The 19,094-nt window shown below is 42.4% G+C and overlaps 1 protein-coding gene across 3 annotated transcripts; it reads left to right on the top strand.

The window, feature by feature from the left end:
* Positions 1-84: 84 nt before the first annotated feature.
* slc9a1b (solute carrier family 9 member A1b) lies at positions 85-15,883 on the top strand. 3 transcript variants are annotated; one of them, XM_031788831.1, is made up of 13 exons: positions 85-751; positions 3,143-3,376; positions 4,099-4,325; positions 6,577-6,827; positions 7,021-7,238; positions 7,430-7,629; positions 8,528-8,617; positions 11,843-11,913; positions 12,105-12,272; positions 12,867-12,963; positions 13,237-13,362; positions 13,733-13,808; positions 14,890-15,883. In XM_031788831.1, exons 1-13 carry the CDS (start codon positions 496-498, stop codon positions 14,901-14,903), a joined length of 2,028 nt encoding a protein of 675 aa, XP_031644691.1. In that variant the 5' UTR covers positions 85-495; the 3' UTR covers positions 14,904-15,883. The 3 variants fall into 3 exon arrangements, with proteins under 3 accessions (XP_031644691.1, XP_020355723.1, XP_031644692.1); XM_020500134.1 differs by having other exon boundaries at positions 86-751; positions 14,882-15,883; XM_031788832.1 differs by having other exon boundaries at positions 86-751; positions 3,675-4,325; positions 14,882-15,883.
* The last annotated feature ends 3,211 nt before the right edge of the window (positions 15,884-19,094 follow it).

Raw genomic sequence — 19,094 nt, 5'->3', positions numbered from 1 at the left:
CACACTCCACTCCAGTTGGTGGCGGTAATGCACATTTTTGGTTGCCAACCACAGAAGTAGAAAATAACCGAATTGGGCTGGTTGTATGAACCATTGAGGTGTGATTGCAGCCAATGTAACCCAAATAGAGGACATGAGGCACAAACGGGAGTTGATATTCCGCCTGATACATAACAGCTGCGCCTTTCACATTAGTGAACACTTCAACGCTTGACGACACTGCGCAAACATATAAGGAGGAATACAATCATCATCAAAGCCGGCGTTAACTCTCATTCATCAGGGAGCTTTTTACTGGTGTATCTTTACATTTGCCCGTGATATTCTATGCATGATGTCCGTACATGCACTGCGTAAAAGTGCAAGCTCCAGCTGCAGTAACATGGCACCAGCATCACTTCCCCTTACATCTTCATTTCTGCCTGCATCTCCGACGCATTGATGGAGGATGACGATTTGGAGTAGCTAGCGGGATAAATCGTTAACATATTTGAAATGCCGGCATTCTCGTGTGCCTTTCCTGGCTGTCGCAGGGATCTCCTGGTAATAGTTTTAGTTGTGTTCGTGGGCATTGGATTACCTATTGAAGCCTCTGCCCCTGCATATCAATCGCATGGGACTGAAGGCTCACATTTAACTAATATAACAAATACTAAAAAGGCTTTTCCTGTACTTGCCGTAAATTACGAACACGTACGAAAGCCTTTTGAGATCGCGCTATGGATCCTCCTCGCCTTATTGATGAAACTTGGTGAGTATCAGCCTTTGCTTTTGTCACGATGTTAACGTGATACATTGGGAATGCCCCCTGCTGCATTAATTGATATGGATTAATATGACACAGTATAAACCCCTCAACGTCACATTGCGTCATGCATCATGACACTGCAGCTGTCTGCTCAGGGGGTATGATAACTTGATTGAAAGCTTCAGACCCGTTTAGACAGGAACATTATTGCAATACTCTACAACTCGTCAATTCAGACAGGAATGTAATGTTATAAACATACTACAGTTCCTGCCAAGAAGTTTGGACACAGGAGTTAGACTTGCCGACCTTGTTCCTAATCGCTAAATTGGTGGTAGAAGTGGGATGATATTATACACGTATTGTAACGACCCCGGGTTTATAAGCGCGGAAATCGACCCTGCCGCACGAACATGCTTTTGCGGCACAGTCGATAGCGCGCCGGACCTCGGGCTAGAAGGTCGAGGGTTCGAGACCTACTCCTTGCCTGTTTTTACACAGTATTATGGGCACAACGTTCTCTGGTTCTTTGTGGCACAGGATTGGGCTTGGAAGCCATACTATTACCAATAAGTAAAAGTTGCTGCAGCCATACCCATTGTCCCAGCCCTACTTTTGATCATGAGACACTGCATCTTACCATGGACTTTATAAGCAATTGTCCCTCTCACCAGTCACCACTAGAAATAGATGCAGAAGTTCCATGAGATTAGTGTAATGGAGACTTGAGGATTAAATACTGCACGATTTGGCAAACATTTGAGTTGGAAATTCTGAGAGTGAGGAGAGCAGTTGTTATCATGACCTGCCAGAGTTAAAGGGATGTAGGGGGTCGCTAGGGGTGTAGCTAGTTCTGCATGTATTTCCTGTGACTGTACTTTCACTTTTAAAATAGGCTATTGTTCATCTCAGAAAAAGACATACACACTACACAAATATTTCATATTGTATTTCGTATACACATAGCCCTGTGTCCCAAATGGCACCATATTCTCTATATAGGGAATAGGGTGCCATTTGGGACACACCCTATTAAGGGATCTTCCGTGTACATGTTGTCATTTCTGAGTCAGCTTGCCGAGATAGTGATTGGCCGTGGGGCTTTCCCCTCCCTGTCTATCATTGGCCCAGCCCAATAAGTGAAGCTGATTTGGACTTATCTGCTGCAGCAGCAGCTCTCTCCTCAAGGCCAGCCTGCTCTTCTGTACTCTGTGATAACAGAAAGAGGAAAGGAGCTGGTGGGGGCTGATGCATACAGTGGCACATACAGCAGTATACCAATTTCAAACAGTGTCCTAGTCCTGAAATATTTACACTGGAGTCATTGAGACTGACTGTCTCCCAATATCCTTATCCTTCAGTTATTGTTATAATGAATGGTGTGTCTCTTGGGGGATACATACTGTTGATGAGTTTTAATGTCACGCGCACAAGTACAGTGAAATGCCTTTCTTGCAAGAACTTCTTGTGAGTTATGTAGGGTTTTTGTGCTTCACGCCCTTGGCCCATCCCAGATCTAGTAAATTATAACATTCCAGGACTCAGACATACATTAGGCGGAGACCCTTGAGGTACTGGAGTGGTACTAGGGTTCTCCTGTTTGTATCCACTTGCCCTAAGAAATGTATATCTGGGTTTAAGTTATCTGCAGTTGCAGCACCAGCATGGTTGACCTATGACTAGCAACTTGTGCAGTAGCATCCTGTGTGTTGCCTGAAATAGCGGTCTAAAAAAAGGCCTTTTTATTTTTTTATGAGAGCTTAGAATGTCAGACAGTGATGCACAACTAACTGATTAGAGCATTTCATTCATCCAATAATTAAGTGGTTATATGTATACAAGGGAACAACTTTGGTTTTAGAAGTGGGGGGGACGTAAATGTATTTTATATATATATATATATTTTTTTGATTCAGTCGGGTAAACACTCCAAACAGCCTACTCAACCGCTAGGGGGTGCAATTTCAGAATGTGGGGGGGGGGTTGTTAAGTTGCACCTCTGTACGTGTATACTGTAAACTTAAAATAACTATATCCACTTCTACAGGCAGTTTGTTTTATACAATGTACTGCACATCTGAAGGCAATTGCAACAGAGGCTATATCAACATAGGGAGGAAATTGCACACATTCTTGCCTGGACACAGCAATGTCATAGTAATGAACCCACTGCCTTCTACTGACCTAGACCCGTATTCATAAATAAAAAACAAAAAGATCTAGGATCAGCTTTGCCTTTTAGATCATAATGAATAGTGAATAGGATTACATAAACAGGGGGGACCTGATCCTAGATAAGCACTCCTACTCTGACACTTTATGAATATGGTCCCTGGTGTACGGCAGACAGATATGTCTTTATAATAACATTAACTACCTCGTCTCCACATTTAGGTTTCCATCTGATCCCGCGTCTGTCTGCCGTGGTCCCAGAGAGCTGTCTGCTGATCGTGGTGGGGCTGCTAGTGGGGGGGCTCATCAAGGTGATTGGAGAAGAGCCCCCAGTACTGGACTCCCAGCTCTTCTTCCTGTGCCTCCTCCCTCCCATCATCCTTGATGCTGGCTACTTCCTGCCGATCCGGCCCTTCACAGAGAATGTGGGCACCATCTTGGTGTTTGCGGTGATAGGTAACTAAGCACTGACTGCTAAGCACTTTATCCCTCCAGTGCAATTTGTATACAGATGTATTTGCTACTTTCATATTATCATATTTATATCATATAGTTAAACTGCCACAAACACATTTCCTAGCCTGGTCCCAGATCTGTTTGTGCTATAATGTCAAACTCCTTGTCATGCCATGGTTAGTGAACTACTACCCTTGTGAAAATTGTAATTTGTATACAATAATTTAGCCTTTGCTGGTATTGATACCATGTAATGTCACCTTGGTGAAATAAACCATTGTCTGTGTCCGAAATCTAGCTTGCCTACTAACTTAAACTGCATACTGTGTATACTAATCATTCTACATACTGTTTAGAACGTACTGTTTTAAAATGAATGCAGTCAGCAATAAATATCAGCATATTAAGCTCCTCCTACTGAGAATGCCTCATCTAATGCGCAATTGTGTTGATTCCCGCCATTCGTTCATTTTGGTGCGGCGCATCCCCTCAGCTGATTATCAGCTGTTGTCAAACACATGTGGGTCTCGAAAGACCATTCTCTTCCTCAATATTGTGCAGCGAATTCTACTAGATGAAAAGCCAAAATGAGCTGGCATTTAAAGTGTTCAAAATTTCACATACTATAAAAGTATGTTTTTCCTTCATACCCAAAATGCCTACTATTTAGAATGCAAGTACAGGTATTAGGACACGGCCATTCTCTTTCTATCTCTTTCTAGGTACCCTGTGGAACGCCTTCTTTATGGGGGGCTTGCTGTATGCTTTGTGCCAGATCGAGAGCGTCGGTCTGAGCGGAGTTGACCTGCTGGCCTGCCTGCTCTTCGGCTCCATCGTGTCGGCCGTGGACCCCGTGGCCGTGCTGGCTGTGTTTGAGGAGATCCATATCAACGAGTTGGTTCACATCCTGGTGTTTGGGGAGTCCCTTCTCAATGATGCTGTCACAGTGGTGAGTGTTAAGGGTTTTCCAACCAAGGTGCATGAATTGAGTAGCAAACTGTGCTTCCAAGAGGAAATTCAGCAACTATTTATGGGCAGTGGATTGATAAAACCAGCGTGCTCCGGCCCTTCGCCTTCATCGGGGTCATTTGTCCCAGTGGGGACAAATCAAATTTGAGGCCAAATTTTATTTGGGGTGATAACTGTTAGTTCACTCCGTTGCTGCATTTCTCTTTCTGTGTACAATGTTGGCTTGTTTCCGTCAACTCAAGTTAACATGACAGGAGCTGTTTTGTTACTTTATTCCAATGCCAGCTGTGTAAATTTAGTGTTCATTTCCAGACCCGTGGCTAACGCCACCAGCCACCCCGCTTAACAGGCAGCCAGTGTTCTCACAGCTGAGGAGAATGAGCATAATCCATTTTCTATTAACCATGATGGAGCACTTTCCTCTCTGCTAGCGGCTAACTGTAAGGTACACAATATATACAAAAGTATGTGGACACACCTTCAAATTTTGGGATTCGGCTATTTCAGCCACACTCGTTGTTGACAGGTATATAAAATCGAGCACACCACCATGCAATCTCCATAGACAAACATTGGCAGTAGAATGATCTTACTGGTGAGCTCAGTGACTTTCAACGTGGCACCGCCATAGGATGCAACCTTTACAACAAGTCAGTTAGTCAAACTCCTGCCCTGCTAGAGCTGCCCCGGTCAATTGTAAGTGCTGTTATTGTGAAGTGAAAACGTCTAGGAGCAACAACGGCTCAGCCGCAAAGTGGTAGACTACACAAGCTCACAGAACGGGATCGGCGAGTGCTGAAGCGCGTAGCGCATAAAAATCATCTGTCCTCGTTTGCAACACTCACTACGAGTTCCATGTGCAATGCCTAGCATCGGCTGGAGGGGTGTAAAGCTCGACGCCATTGGACTCTGGAGCAGTGGAAACACGTTCTCTGGAGTGATGAATCACGCCTCACCATCTGGTAGTCCGACGAACGAATTTGGGTTTGGTGGATGCCAGGAGAACGCTATCCTCCCAAATACATAGTGCTAACTGTAAAGTGCTTCCAACTTTGTGGCAACAGTTTGGGGAAGGCCCTTTCCTGTTTCAGCATGACAATGCCCCCATGCACAAAGCGAGGTCCATACAGAAAATGGTTTGTTGAGATTGTTGTGGAAGTACTGGCCTACACAGAGCCCGGACCTCAACCCCATCGAACACCTTCGGCATGAATTAGAACACCAACTGTGAGCCAGGCCTAATCGCCCAACATCAGTGCCTGACCTCACTAATGCTCTTGTAGCTGAATGGAAGCAAGTCCCCGCAGAAATGTTCCAACATCTAGTGGAAAGCCTTCCCAGAAGAGTGGAGGCTGTTATAGCAGCAAAGGGGGGGACCAACTCCATATTAATGCCCATGATTTTGGAATGAGATGTTCGAAGAGCAGGTGTCCACATACTTTTGGTCATATAGTGTAGATGGCATTTGACTGTGGCTCACTCACCGGCTCACTGTATGCGTAAACATCTATTAATAGCAGTTTAGGTGCTTTTGGAAGGTGTAGATATTACTCAGCCAAATGGTTCTGACTATGCCAACCCGGACCACTGATTCAGCTATCACCCAAACAGGATGTTGGTTTAATGGAGCAGTAAAGCAATGGGAGGGTATTTACTGCCTGGCGGTGATAATGGCCTCAGTGTTCCAAAAGACTGAAGAGCTGAGAGGGGCTGATGCCAGCTAGGTTGCATCCCAAATGGCACCTTATTCCCTACATAGTGCAACCACTACTAGTCAAAAGTAGTTCGCTGTATACTAGGACTAGGGTACCATTTGGGACTCGACCCTAGTATCTTGAGCTTGTCTGAAGGATACCATATAGATAGTCCACATGTTGTTTGCATACCATGTATAATCATGTTACCATTCAACCAATAGGTAACGTGAAGCAAATGGATAATGTGTCTCAGCATATAACACGGGTGTAGGGATATACTGGTGTAGTGGTTAGAGGACACTTGGCTTGAAATCAAGCCTGATCAAGGATAACGTGAAGCAGAATCAAATCGACAACTATAGCTAAATTTAGTTGATTGAATATGGCTATTTCCTGGACATATAGGCTGTATCCCAAATGGCACCCTATCTAGTGTCCCAAATGGCACACTATCCCTTATGTAGGGTGCCATTTGGGACTCACAAACACATCTCTGCGAATTTCCACTGACCCCTCCTTCGTCCCTCCATGCAGGTTCTGTACAACCTGTTTGAGGAGTTCTCCAAAGTGGGGACGGTCACTGTATTGGATGTGTTCCTAGGCGTGGTGTGTTTCTTCGTGGTGTCCCTAGGAGGGGTCCTGGTGGGGGCCATATACGGCTTCTTGGCAGCCTTCACCTCTCGTTTCACCTCTCACACCCGCGTCATCGAACCCCTTTTCGTCTTCCTATACAGCTACATGGCCTACCTTTCCTCCGAGATGTTCCATCTCTCTGGTATCATGGCGTAAGTAGCTATTTGACAGAGAACAGATGTGTATTGATTTGGGAGATGGGACATTAAGGAGACGGGACACCATTCGGTTGGCTTCAGTATGTTACATGGAGCATTATGGTTACTGTAGTACATCATGCTATAAGTTGAACTGACAAATTAACATGAAGTTACAATGAAAATGGTCTTGTACTACCTTCCGTAGTTTGATAGCATGTGGGGTTGTGATGCGGCCCTATGTGGAGGCCAACATATCCCACAAGTCCTACACCACCATCAAGTACTTCCTGAAGATGTGGAGCAGCGTGAGCGAGACACTCATCTTCATCTTCCTGGGCGTGTCCACAGTGGCAGGGCCGCATGCCTGGAACTGGACCTTCGTCATCACCACCGTCATCCTCTGTCTGGTGTCACGAGTACTGGGTCAGTATTATGCAAAATGCTAATTCTTTAAAGATTTCCATAAAAGTTACAGTAAAACAGGTGCAATATAAATGTGGAATAAAATGTTAAAAACCAAAATGTAAATACACTAACGTTAAAGTATAACTTTTTTCATCCGTTTCATTTATACTTGGGGAAAAATGTATTTATTTTATGTCTGTGTATTACAGGTGTGATTGGCCTTACATTCATCATAAACAAATTCCGTATTGTCAAGTTGACCAAAAAGGACCAGTTCATTGTGGCCTACGGTGGCCTGCGAGGGGCCATAGCTTTCTCCCTGGGATACCTGCTGTCAAATAGTCACCAAATGAGGAACTTGTTCCTGACAGCAATCATCACTGTCATTTTCTTTACTGTGTTTGTGCAGGTGAGGCAGATAATCTGAATGATGCTCTAAAGCAGTGCTTCCCAACACCTCCAGTAACCCCAACAGTACACTTTTTTTGTGAAAGTCACCCAGTAAAATACTACTTGAGTGAAAGTCTAAAAGTATTTGGGTCTAAATGTACTTAAGTATGAAACGTAAATGTAATTTCTAAAATATACTTAAGTATCAAAAGTATAAGTATAAATAATATACAATTCCTTATATGAAGCAAACCAATTTTCTCCCATTTTTATTTATTTATGGATAACCAGGGGCATACTCCAAAGCATTTGTGTTTAGTGAGTCTGCCAGATCAGAGGCAGCAAGTATGACCAGGGATATTCTCCTGATAAGTTTATGAATTGGACAATTTTCCTGTCCTGCTAATCATTTCAAAATGTAATGAGTACTTTTGGGTGTCAGGGAAAATGTATTGAGTAAAAAGTAAATTATTTTCTTTAGGAATGTAATGAAGTAAAAGTTTTCAAAAATAGAAATTGTGAAGTATAGATACCCCCACAAATGACTTGAGTAGTACTTTTCTTTAAGTACTTTACCTCACTGCTGTTGGAGGTACTGGAGTTGGGAAACACTGCCCTAAAGCGTAGGTGTCAAACTCATTCCATTCTTGATTGAGCCATTAAGGTTACTGATTAGTTAGGAACTTCCCACACCTGGTTGTCTGGGTGTTGAAATTCAAGGAAATAACAGAAATCAACAGATGTTTGCCCCTCCATGGAATAAGTTTTGACACCCCTGCTCTGAAGTTCAAACATTCCTTGACTCTGCTCCAAAATGTTACTGTAAATCTCTGAAAAAGTGAAATGGAACACTTTGACCTGCTTGTATAGACAAGGTTCACTTTACAACTAACTACTGCTTTTCTGGGTGTTTTCAGGGTATGACAATCAGGCCCTTGGTTGAGCTACTTGCTGTGAAGAAGAAGAAGGAGAGCAAGCCTTCCATCAACGAGGAGATTCACACAGAGGTAATCTCGGAATCCCAGAACCCAAATCTTGCGTAGCAGCATCACCTATTTATGTTACGTACAGTTGAAGTCGGAAGTTTACATACACCTTAGCCAAATACATTTAAACTCAGTTTTTTAAATTATTGTAAAAATTCCCTGTCTTAGGTCAGTTAGATCACCACTTTATTTTAGAATGTGAAATGTCAGAATAACAGTAGATAATTATTTACAGTGCCTTGCGAAAGTATTCAGCCCCCTTAAGTTAATACTTTGTAGCGCCACCTTTTGCTGAGATTACAGCTGTAAGTCGCTTGGGGTATGTCTCTATCAGTTTTGCACATCGAGAGACTGACATTTTTTCCCATTCCTCCTTGCAAAACAGCTCGAGCTCAGTGAGGTTGGATGGAGAGCATTTGTGAACAGCAGTTTTCAGTTCTTTCCACAGATTCTCGATTGGATTCAGGTCTGGACTTTGACTTGGCCATTCTAACACCTGGATACGTTTATTTTTGAACCATTCCATTGTAGATTTTGCTTTGTGTTTTGGATCATTGTCTTGTTGGAAGACAAATCTCCGTCCCAGTCTCAGGTCTTTTGCAGACTCCATCAGGTTTTCTTCCAGAATGGTCCTGTATTTGGCTCCATCCATCTTCCCATCAATGTTACCCATCTTCCCTGTCCCTGCTGAAGAAAAGCAGGCCCAAACCATGATGCTGCCACCACCATGTTTGACAGTGGGGATGCTGTGTTCAGGGTGATGAGCTGTGTTGCTTTTACGCCAAACAACGTTTTGCATTGTTGCCAAAAAGTTCAATTTTGGTTTCATCTGACCAGAGCACCTTCTTCCACATGTTTGGTGTGTCTCCCAGGTGGCTTGTGGCAAACTTTAAACGACACTTTTTATGGATATCTTTAAGAAATGGCTTTCTTCTTGCCACTCTTCCATAAAGGCCAGATTTGTGCAATATACGACTGATTGTTGTCCTATGGACAGAGTCTCCCACCTCAGCTGTAGATCTCTGCAGTTCATCCAGAGTGATCATGGGCCTCTTGGCTGCATCTCTGATCAGTCTTCTCCTTGTATGAGCTGAAAGTTTAGAGGGACGGCCAGGTCTTGGTAGATTTGCAGTGGTCTGATACTCCTTCCATTTCAATATTATCGCTTGCACAGTGCTCCTTGGGATGTTTAAAGCTTGGGAAATCTTTTTGTATCCAAATCCGGCTTTAAACTTCTTCACAACAGTATCTCGGACCTGCCTGGTGTGTTCCTTGTTCTTCATGATGCTCTCTGCGCTTTTAACGGACCTCTGAGACTATCACAGTGCAGGTGCATTTATACGGAGACTTGATTACACACAGGTGGATTGTATTTATCATCATTAGTCATTTAGGTCAACATTGGATCATTCAGAGATCCTCACTGAACTTCTGGAGAGAGTTTGCTGCACTGAAAGTAAAGGGGCTGAATAATTTTGCACGCCCAATTTTTCAGTTTTTGATTTGTTAAAAAAGTTTGAAATATCCAATAAATGTCGTTCCACTTCATGATTGTGTCCCACTTGTTGTTGATTCTTCACAAAAAAATACAGTTTTATATCTTTATGTTTGAAGCCTGAAATGTGTCAAAAGGTCGCAAAGTTCAAGGGGGACGAATACTTTCGCAAGGCACTGTATTTCAGCTTTTCTTTCTTTCATCACATTCCCAGTGGGTCAGAAGTTTACATACACTCAATTAGTTTTTGGTAGCATTGCCTTTAAATTCTTTAACTTGGGTCAAATGTTTCGGGTAGCCTTCCACAAGCTTCCCACTAAGTTGGGTGAATTGTGGGCCATTCCTCCTGACAGAGCTGGTGTAACTGAGTCAGGTTTGTAGGCCTCCTTGCTCGCACACACTTTTTCAGTTCTGCCCACAAATGTTCTATGGGATTGAGGTCAGGGCTTTGTGATGGCCACTCCAATACTTTGACTTTGTTGTCCTTAAGCCATTTTGCCACAACTTTGGAAGTATGTTTGGGGTCATTGTCCATTTGGAAGACCCATTTGCGACCAAGCTTTAACTTCCTGACTGATGTCTTGAGATGTTGCTTCAATATATCCACATAATTTTCCTCCCTCGTGACGCCAACTATTTTGAGAAGTGCACCAATCCCTCCTGCAGCAAAGCACCCCCACAACCTGATGCTGCCACCCCCGTGCTTCGTGGTTGGTATGGAGTTCTTCGGCTTGTCCTCCAAACATAACGAAGTTCATTATGGCCAAACAGTTCTATTTTTGTTTCATCAGACCAGAGGACATTTCTCCAAAAAGTACGATCTTTGTCCGCATGTGCAGTTGCAAACCGTAGTCTGGATTTTTTAGGGCGGTTTTGGAGCAGTGGCTTCTTCCTCGCTGAGCAGCCTTTCAGGTTATGTCTATATAGTACTCATTTTACTGTGGATATAGATACTTTTGTACCGGTTTCCTCTAGCATCTTCACGGGGTCCTTTGCTGTTGTTCTAGGATTGATTTGCACTTTTCGCACCAAAGTACGTTCATCTCTAGGAGACAGAAAGCGTCTCCTTCCTGAGCGGTATGACGGCTGCGTGGTCCCATGGTGTTTATACTTGCGTACTATTGTTTGTACAGATGAACGTGGTACCTTCAGGCGTTTGGAATTTGCTCCCAGGTATGAACCAGATTTGTGGAGGTCTACAATTTTATTCTGAGGTCTTGGCTGATTTTTAAATTTATTTTCCCATGATGTCAAGCAAAGAGGCGCTGAGATTGAAGGTAGGCCTTGAAATATATCCACAGGTACACCTCCAATTGACTCAAATGATATCAATTAGCCTATCAGAAGCTTCTAAAGCCATGACATAATTTTCTGGAATTTTCCAAGCTGTTTAAAGGCAAGGTCAACTTAGTATATGTAAACTTCTGACCCACTGGAATTGTGATACAGTGAAATAATCTGTCAACAATTGTTGGAAAAATGACATGGCTTGCACAAAGTAGATGTCCTAACAGACTTGCCAAAACTGTAGTTTGTTAACAAGAAATTTCTGGAGTGGTTGAAAAACGAGTTTTAATGACTACAACCTAAGTGTATGTAAACTTCCGACTTCAACTGTACGTCTGTCCACTAGATATTACACATGGGTGACAAGCAGTATTATTATACTGTAGTATGGGTCCTTACATATTACACTAAATTAAATGTATGGTTAATCAGAGACTTTGTAAACACCTAATTTTCTCTCTTAGTTCCTGGACCATCTCCTCACAGGAGTTGAGGGTGTCTGTGGCCATTATGGGCATTATCACTGGAAGGAGAAGTATGGATCGCATGCCATTGTGAAATAAACATATTAAAAGGATTGATATCGTTTTGGGGAATAAAGCAGCCATTTTATTCTTCACACATCATGAACTCTCTTCCTCTTTATCTCTATTTCGATCTCTCTCTCCATCCATCTCCTTTTCTTTCTGTTTTTCCCTCTTTCCATTCCTCTACTCCTCATATCAGGCTTAACCGCTTCAACAAGACCTACGTGAAGAGGTGGCTTATAGCAGGCGAGAACTTTAAGGAGCCTGAGTTGATCGCCTTCTACCGCAAGATGGAGCTGAAGCAGGCTATTATGATGGTGGAGAGTGGCCAGCTGCCCTCAGTTCTGCCCTCCACCATCTCCATGCAGTAAGTATTGCCTCCTATTTCTGTTTAAGATATACTTATTTTTAACCCCTGGAGTGCAACCTGTCCTTTGTACTTATCATCCGTGCAGTAAGAGTAAGGGCCGATTACTGTCAAAATCCATTCCTCTCCACCAGAGGCCACTGTTGGCTTAAGCTTAAATCATAGTCCACAGACGCTAGGACCCGATCCAGCGTCCCATTGTGACATAACTACGCAGCTTTCAGACCACCATCTGCGGTGGACACACAGCCTGAATGCGCACCTCCCCACAATTCCCAACCAACGTGTCTCTGGTACACATCCTCTATTCATTTGTGTTGAATGTGTTGACAGTTGAAGAAATAGCTTGAGCTGCACTGAGAATTTGAAAAGTTTTAAAGCCAACAGTCCAATGTTCTAGAACACTGCTGTGTGTACATGTACACATGTGGTACTCTGTTAGACCCTTAACCTAGTCCCAGATCTGTCATGCGGTGTGACAGGAGTTGGCAAGACCGTACAAACCGACCTGGAACTAGGCTACAAGTGGCCTGTCTGTTCCTGACTGTGGTGTGATGGCAATTTTGGTCATATCTTTAATCTGTGTCTCCCAAGGAACATCCAGCCCAGAGCGATTCCACGGGTCTCTAAGAAACGGGAGGAAGAGATCAGAAGGATCCTGAGGGCCAACCTGCAGAACAACAAGCAAAAAGTAAGTTATAATAAAGGAATTTGGTTGAAATTGAATGTCTGAAGGGAAATTAGGTTTGCCACCTGAGGAAGATAGAAAAACAGAATATGCACACAGGCATACAGAATATGCACACAGAATATGCATACATGCCTCTTACACTGAGTTAAACATTTTTAGAGTAATGTATGATGTCTCTTTATGTGCAGACAGAGCTCTGTTACAGTTTCTCTTAGCTATTATCCCCGGGCACCAAGCAACACCATTTTCACATCCAGTTCCTTGTTTCCCCAGATGCGCAGCAGATCCTACAGCAGACACACTCTGTTTGACGCCGATGAGGAAGACAACGTGAGCGAGGTGCGCCTACGGAAGACGAAGATGGAGATGGAGAGGAGGGTCAGTGTGATGGAGAGGAGGGTAAGTGTGATGGAGAGGGAGGGTCGGTGTGATGGAGAGGGAGGGTCGGTGTGATGGAGAGGGAGGGTCGGTGTGATGGAGAGGGAGGGTCGGTGTGATGGAGAGGGAGGGTCGGTGTGATGGAGAGGGAGGGTCGGTGTGATGGAGAGGGAGGGTCGGTGTGATGGAGAGGGAGGGTCGGTGTGATGGAGAGGGAGGGTCGGTGTGATGGAGAGGGAGGGTCGGTGTGATGGAGAGGGAGGGTCGGTGTTTGGAATAGACCCCAGTCCAGTGTTCTTTCTTGACCACGGCTATGTCTCCAACCTTGCAGAGATTTTGCCTCATTGCAATAATGAGGCATATTGACGTTGTAACAATATTGTTTCTGCAGATGAGCCACTACCTCACTGTTCCAGCCAACCGGGAGTCACCTAGGCCTGGAGTCAGGCGAGTCAGGTTTGAATCAGGTCTGTCAGTCTAACACACCTGGATCGTATTCATCAGGGCACACCGCAGCACAATATTGTAGAATGAAAACAAGCATTTCTTATTGGACTGAGTTCAGATAGTACATCCCTGTTTCTGACAATTTTCTTCTGTTTTGTGCCTTGTTGCTTCTGTCTGTCACTGAAGCTGTTATAATTCCTACATTTAGATGTACAGATCTGAGAAAGCAACTCGTTTTTTGAAACTATAGAGCACACACAATCTCACAATGGCAATTTTGGGATATGTGTTTCCTTTGACACTGAATAGCCATAAGTGTTACTGAGAATGCAAACAGTAACAAAATAACATTTAACTGTTCTTGTGTAATAAAACTGTAATTACTTTTGTAGCAACATGTATTACCATGTTACATAATACTTTGGCAATTGCATTTTATTTGCATAGCAATGAGCTGAGTTTTTGTAACTACTGTACACAAGGAATAGTGATTTACTTATTCCACTTATGTAATACCTCCATTATAAAGCAATTATAAAGCAATTTCCAAAGTTAGGTATCAACAATGTTGCTATTGTAATAATCAAATTTACTACACATGTATAAGAAGTTGCTGTCAAGTGTTACTCTACCTTATGTCTCACTCATTATCAACATATATTTGTTCGTCATTTTGGAGCTGAAAAATTGGTCTACTGTAATGTTGAGATTCGATGTCCCTCGTATTCAACTCTAGGCTATAGGCAATATTAAGATTCATATTTAAGAGCCCTCCAAACCATGTGTTATTGATCATATATTTAGACTATTTCAACTTACTGTTGTAGTTTTTTGGTTCTTAATCAAATATTTGGAAGCCACCAAATAAAGATTTTTAAATAATGTTCAATACTATTCAAATAGCTTTTTATTAATACTTCCAAATATTATTGGTTTTTCTGAAACCTGTATTTGAATATCAAAGAAACTAGTTGCCTTTTAGTTAACTATATTCGACTACCTTGAGTATTTGAAAAGTAGATATTTTAAAAGAAACTACAAAATAGAACTATTTTCTGCCCAGCTCTGGTTAATAATACTTTCTTTCTTCAAGACAACCAGGTTTTCAGTGCTGACAGTTTCCCTACTGTCCACTTTGAGCAGCCTTCCCCTCCCAGCACACCTGACGCTGTCAGCCTAGAGGAGGAGGTACCCAAGAGGCCTAGCCTGAGAGCAGACATAGAAGGACCCAGGGGTAATGCGTCAGACAACCACCAGGGCGAGCTGGACTACCAGAGACTAGCACGCTGTCTAAGCGACCCCGGTCCCAATAAAGACAAGGAGGACGACGATCCCTTCATGTCCTGTTAAAGAACATCTTTTAAACTATAGCGCTTCAAATGAGGAGAATAATCGGATTCCACTATTTCAGAAGCTGCTTAATTCTCCTCTGGCACTTACTTGTATGAGATGGAGATTTTTCTATGGCAACCTCTCAAAGTATCTCATGTATCGAAGGACATTTCTAATTTATCTCTGTGCCGTTGTTGTTGTATTTCTCATATTTGGGTCCTTGTTCTTTGGTATTTTTGATGTAATATAATGTGAATAATTTGCCAAAGGTTCACGTACCAATTTTTCTTGAACCATTTTTCAATATCATGAAATCATGAGTCAAGATTTGTTTGTTTAAGATATTTTTTAAATGTTTTTTTGTTATGTAAAATCACGGCTTCCTTTTAGAGAGAGGAATGTAGGTGTTTGTCAGCACTTCTGTCTTAATACGTTTTCACATGATAGTGCTTCTCATTCACTTTATTCGCATGAATATTAAATATGTTTTCTCAGGGACTGCATCATAGGGTAGCTGGCCAACTACCCTTAGCAGCCAGAAAACACACTATTTGGGTCTGAAGCTGTCAAAATCTTGTAAGTGGAAAAGGAAGTTGCCAAGTTGAATAATTTTTATAAGAAAGACAATGCAGGCCTATTTGAAATGGGTTGAATTGTTAGCAGTTTGTACTGAGAGGTAAAACAAGCTTTACAGATAATATGCATCAGAAATTAAGATGACTTCATGACTGAGTTTAACAATAAAGTGCTCATAAAATACAAATATTTTGTTGGACATTTTAATAGTGAGATTTGTGGTAAAATAATTAAGATATACTGCCATCAGGGGTCAGTATGTAGCCAAAGCCTGAAATTGATGAGAGAGAGGGGGTGAGAGAGAAAGGGCCAGTTGCCAGAACCACAAACACAAATTTCATCTAGACACTGTTGCCCTAGAGCACACAAAAAACTATACCCTGACCTAAACAGCGTCACAAGTAACTTCCACAAAGCTGCGAGCATGTGCCATTAAAAAGAACATACAATTTGACATATCAATTAGGATCTGGCTAAAAATACTTGGATCAGTAATAGAACTCATGGTTCGGCAGTCTGGGGTCTCACCAACCAAAAATTCACAAAATGGGACAAACACCAAATTGAGACTAAAATATCCTGTGTGTACAACGTAAAACACCAAATGAATGCATGCAGAGCAGGCCGATACCCGCTAATTATCAAAATCCAGAAAAGAGACGTTAAATTCTACAACCACCTAAAAGGAAGTGATTCCCAAACCTTCCATAACAAAGCCATCACCTACAGAGAGATGAACCTGGAGAAGAGCCCCCTAAGCAAGCTGGTCCTGGGGCTCCGTTCACAAACAGAGCCCCAGGACAGCAACACAATTAGACCCAACCATATGAGAAAACAAAAAGATAATTACTTGACAAATTGGAAAGAATTTACAAAAAAACAGAGCAAACTAGAATGTTATTTGGCCCTAAACAGAGAGTACACAGTGGCAGAATACCTGACCACTGTGACTGACACAAAATTAAGGAAAGCTTTGCCTATGTACAGATTCAGTGAGCATAGCCTTGGTATTGAGAAAGACCGCCATAGGCAGACCTGGCTCTCAAGATAAGACAGGCTATGTGCACACTGCCCACAAAATTAGGTGGAAACTGAGCTGCACTTTCTAAACTCCTGCGAAATGTATGACCATACTAGACACATTTCCCCCATAAATTAAAACAAAAAAAGATTACACATACCCACAAATTGAAAACGAACCCAATTTTGATAAAATCCCATATCTATTTGGTGAAATACCACAGTGTGCCATCACAGCAGCAAGATATGTGACCTGTTGCCACAAAAAAAGGGCAACCAGTGAAGAACAAACACCATTCTAAATACAACCCATGTTTATTGATTTTCCCTTTTGTACTTTAACTATTTGCACATATGACATTTGAAATGTCTTTATTCTTTTGGAACTTTTGTGAGTGTAATGTTTAATTGTTTATTGTACTTTTGTTTATTATCTACTTCATTTGCTTTGGCAATGTTAACATATGTTTCCCATGCCAATAAAGACCTTAAATTGAAGTGAAATTAAGAGTGGGTTAGTGAGAGAAAGACGGTGAGTAAGTGACATTTTATTGGAGGGCCCCACCCTCCCGCCTTGCTAGCTAAACATTTGTGCAGCCCTCCTCTTGACAGCAGAGAGAAGTTTAAGAGTTCATTTCCTGTAATTCAACATTTTTCCATAGGCATTAGAGAAAATGTTGCAGTTTTAAAGCAAGTTTGCTGCAATTCTACACTTTTTGCCATGGGGCAGAGAGAAGATTTTGCAATTGTATTACTATACTGAACAAAAATATAAATGCACCATGCAAAATTCATTGATATTACTGAGTTACAGTTCATATGAGGAAATCAGTCAATTGAAATAAATTCATTAGGCCCTAATCTATTGATTTCCCATGATTGGGAATACAGATATGCATCTGTTAGTCACAGATACCTTACAAAATGGGTCTCACAATGGGACCTCAGGATCTCGTCACGGTATTTTTGTGCATTCAAATTGCCATGGCTAAAATGCAATTGTGTTCGTTGTCCGTAGCTTATGCCTGCCATTACCATATCCTCACTGTCACCATGGGGGCACTCTGTTCACAAAGTTGATGTCAGCAAACTGCTCACCCACATGACGCCATACATGTGGTCTGCGGTTGTGAGTCCGGTTGGACGTACTGTCAAATTCTCCAAAACAATGTTGGAGTCGGCTTATGGTAGAGAAATTAACATTAAATTCTCTGGCAACATTCCTGCAGTCAGCATGCCAATTGCACGCTTCCTCAAAACTTGAAACATATGTGGCATTGTGTTGTGACAAACTGCACATTTTAGAGTGAAAAGACTCATAGCTGTCATCGCTGCTAAAGGTGCTTCTACAAAGTATTGACTCAGGGGTGTGAATACTTATGTAAATTAGACATGTATTGAAAATGAAATACAGACATTGCCAAAAATGTCTAAAAACATGTTTTCACTTTGTCGTTATGGGGTATTGTGTGTAGATGGGTGAAAAAAATCTTTCTATTTGAATTCAGGCTGTAACAACAAAATGTGGAATAAGTCAAGGGGTATGAATACTTTCTGAAGGCACTGTATGCCCCCAGTGCAATTATGCAGTCTAATACAACCACAGTTGGATTTTAAACTGTTTTTATACTGTTTCTCAAATTAATTGTGTGTATTTTTACAACATTCCATTGTTGTTTCACATTCTCTAATCCAAATATGGAGCCCAGCTGGGCTCCCCGCTTGTGCCATCAAATCCCTGCAACTTATCCAGAACGCTGCAGCCACCCAGGTCTTCAACCTTCCCAAGTTCTCCCATGTCAGCCCGCTCCCCTGCACACTCCACTGGCTTCCAGTCAAAGCATGCTTCCACTACAAGACCTTGGTGCTTGCCTATGGAGCAGCAAGAGGAACTGCCCCTCCCTACTCAAACCCTACACCCCAACCCAAGCACTCTGTTCTGCCACCTCCGGTTTCTTGGCCTTCCCACCCCTACTGAAGTGCAGCTCAGCCCAGTCCAAGCTCTTCTCTGTCCTGGCACCCCAATAGTGGAACCAGCTTCCTCCTGAAGCTAGGACAGCAGAGTCCCTGCCCATCTTCTCAAAGCATGTGAAACCGTACCTCTTCAAAGAGTATCTTATATACACCCCCCCCCCCCCTCCCCTCCACTCTATCTAGCTCAGACTTTGCTGATAGCTACTTTATTGAGAAGTTTACTTACTATGCCTGTGATATGTGCTTGTCCCACCTAGTTATTCTAAAATGAATGCACTAACTGTAAGTCGCTATGGATGAGAGCGTCTGCTAACTGACTAAAATGTAAAATTATTACACTATTTGTATCCGTTCATCAGTTTCAATTGGGGACTATTATTTTGAAGCCGAACCGCAAATTCCAT

Source organism: Oncorhynchus kisutch, linkage group LG14 (genome assembly GCF_002021735.2).
Source record: "Oncorhynchus kisutch isolate 150728-3 linkage group LG14, Okis_V2, whole genome shotgun sequence".
Lineage (NCBI taxonomy): Eukaryota > Metazoa > Chordata > Actinopteri > Salmoniformes > Salmonidae > Oncorhynchus > Oncorhynchus kisutch.
Note: the sequence above shows the minus strand (reverse complement) of the source record. Positions and strands in the feature narration are given on the sequence as shown.

Coding starts and splice junctions, on each gene's coding strand:
- slc9a1b (XM_020500134.1), top strand. CDS start 496: ATGCCGGCATTCTCGTGTGCCTTTCCTGGCTGTCGCAGGGATCTCCTG. Junction 752..3,142: donor CGCCTTATTGATGAAACTTG/GTGAGTATCAGC, acceptor CTCCACATTTAG/GTTTCCATCTGATCCCGCGT. Junction 7,239..7,429: donor TCTGGTGTCACGAGTACTGG/GTCAGTATTATG, acceptor TGTGTATTACAG/GTGTGATTGGCCTTACATTC.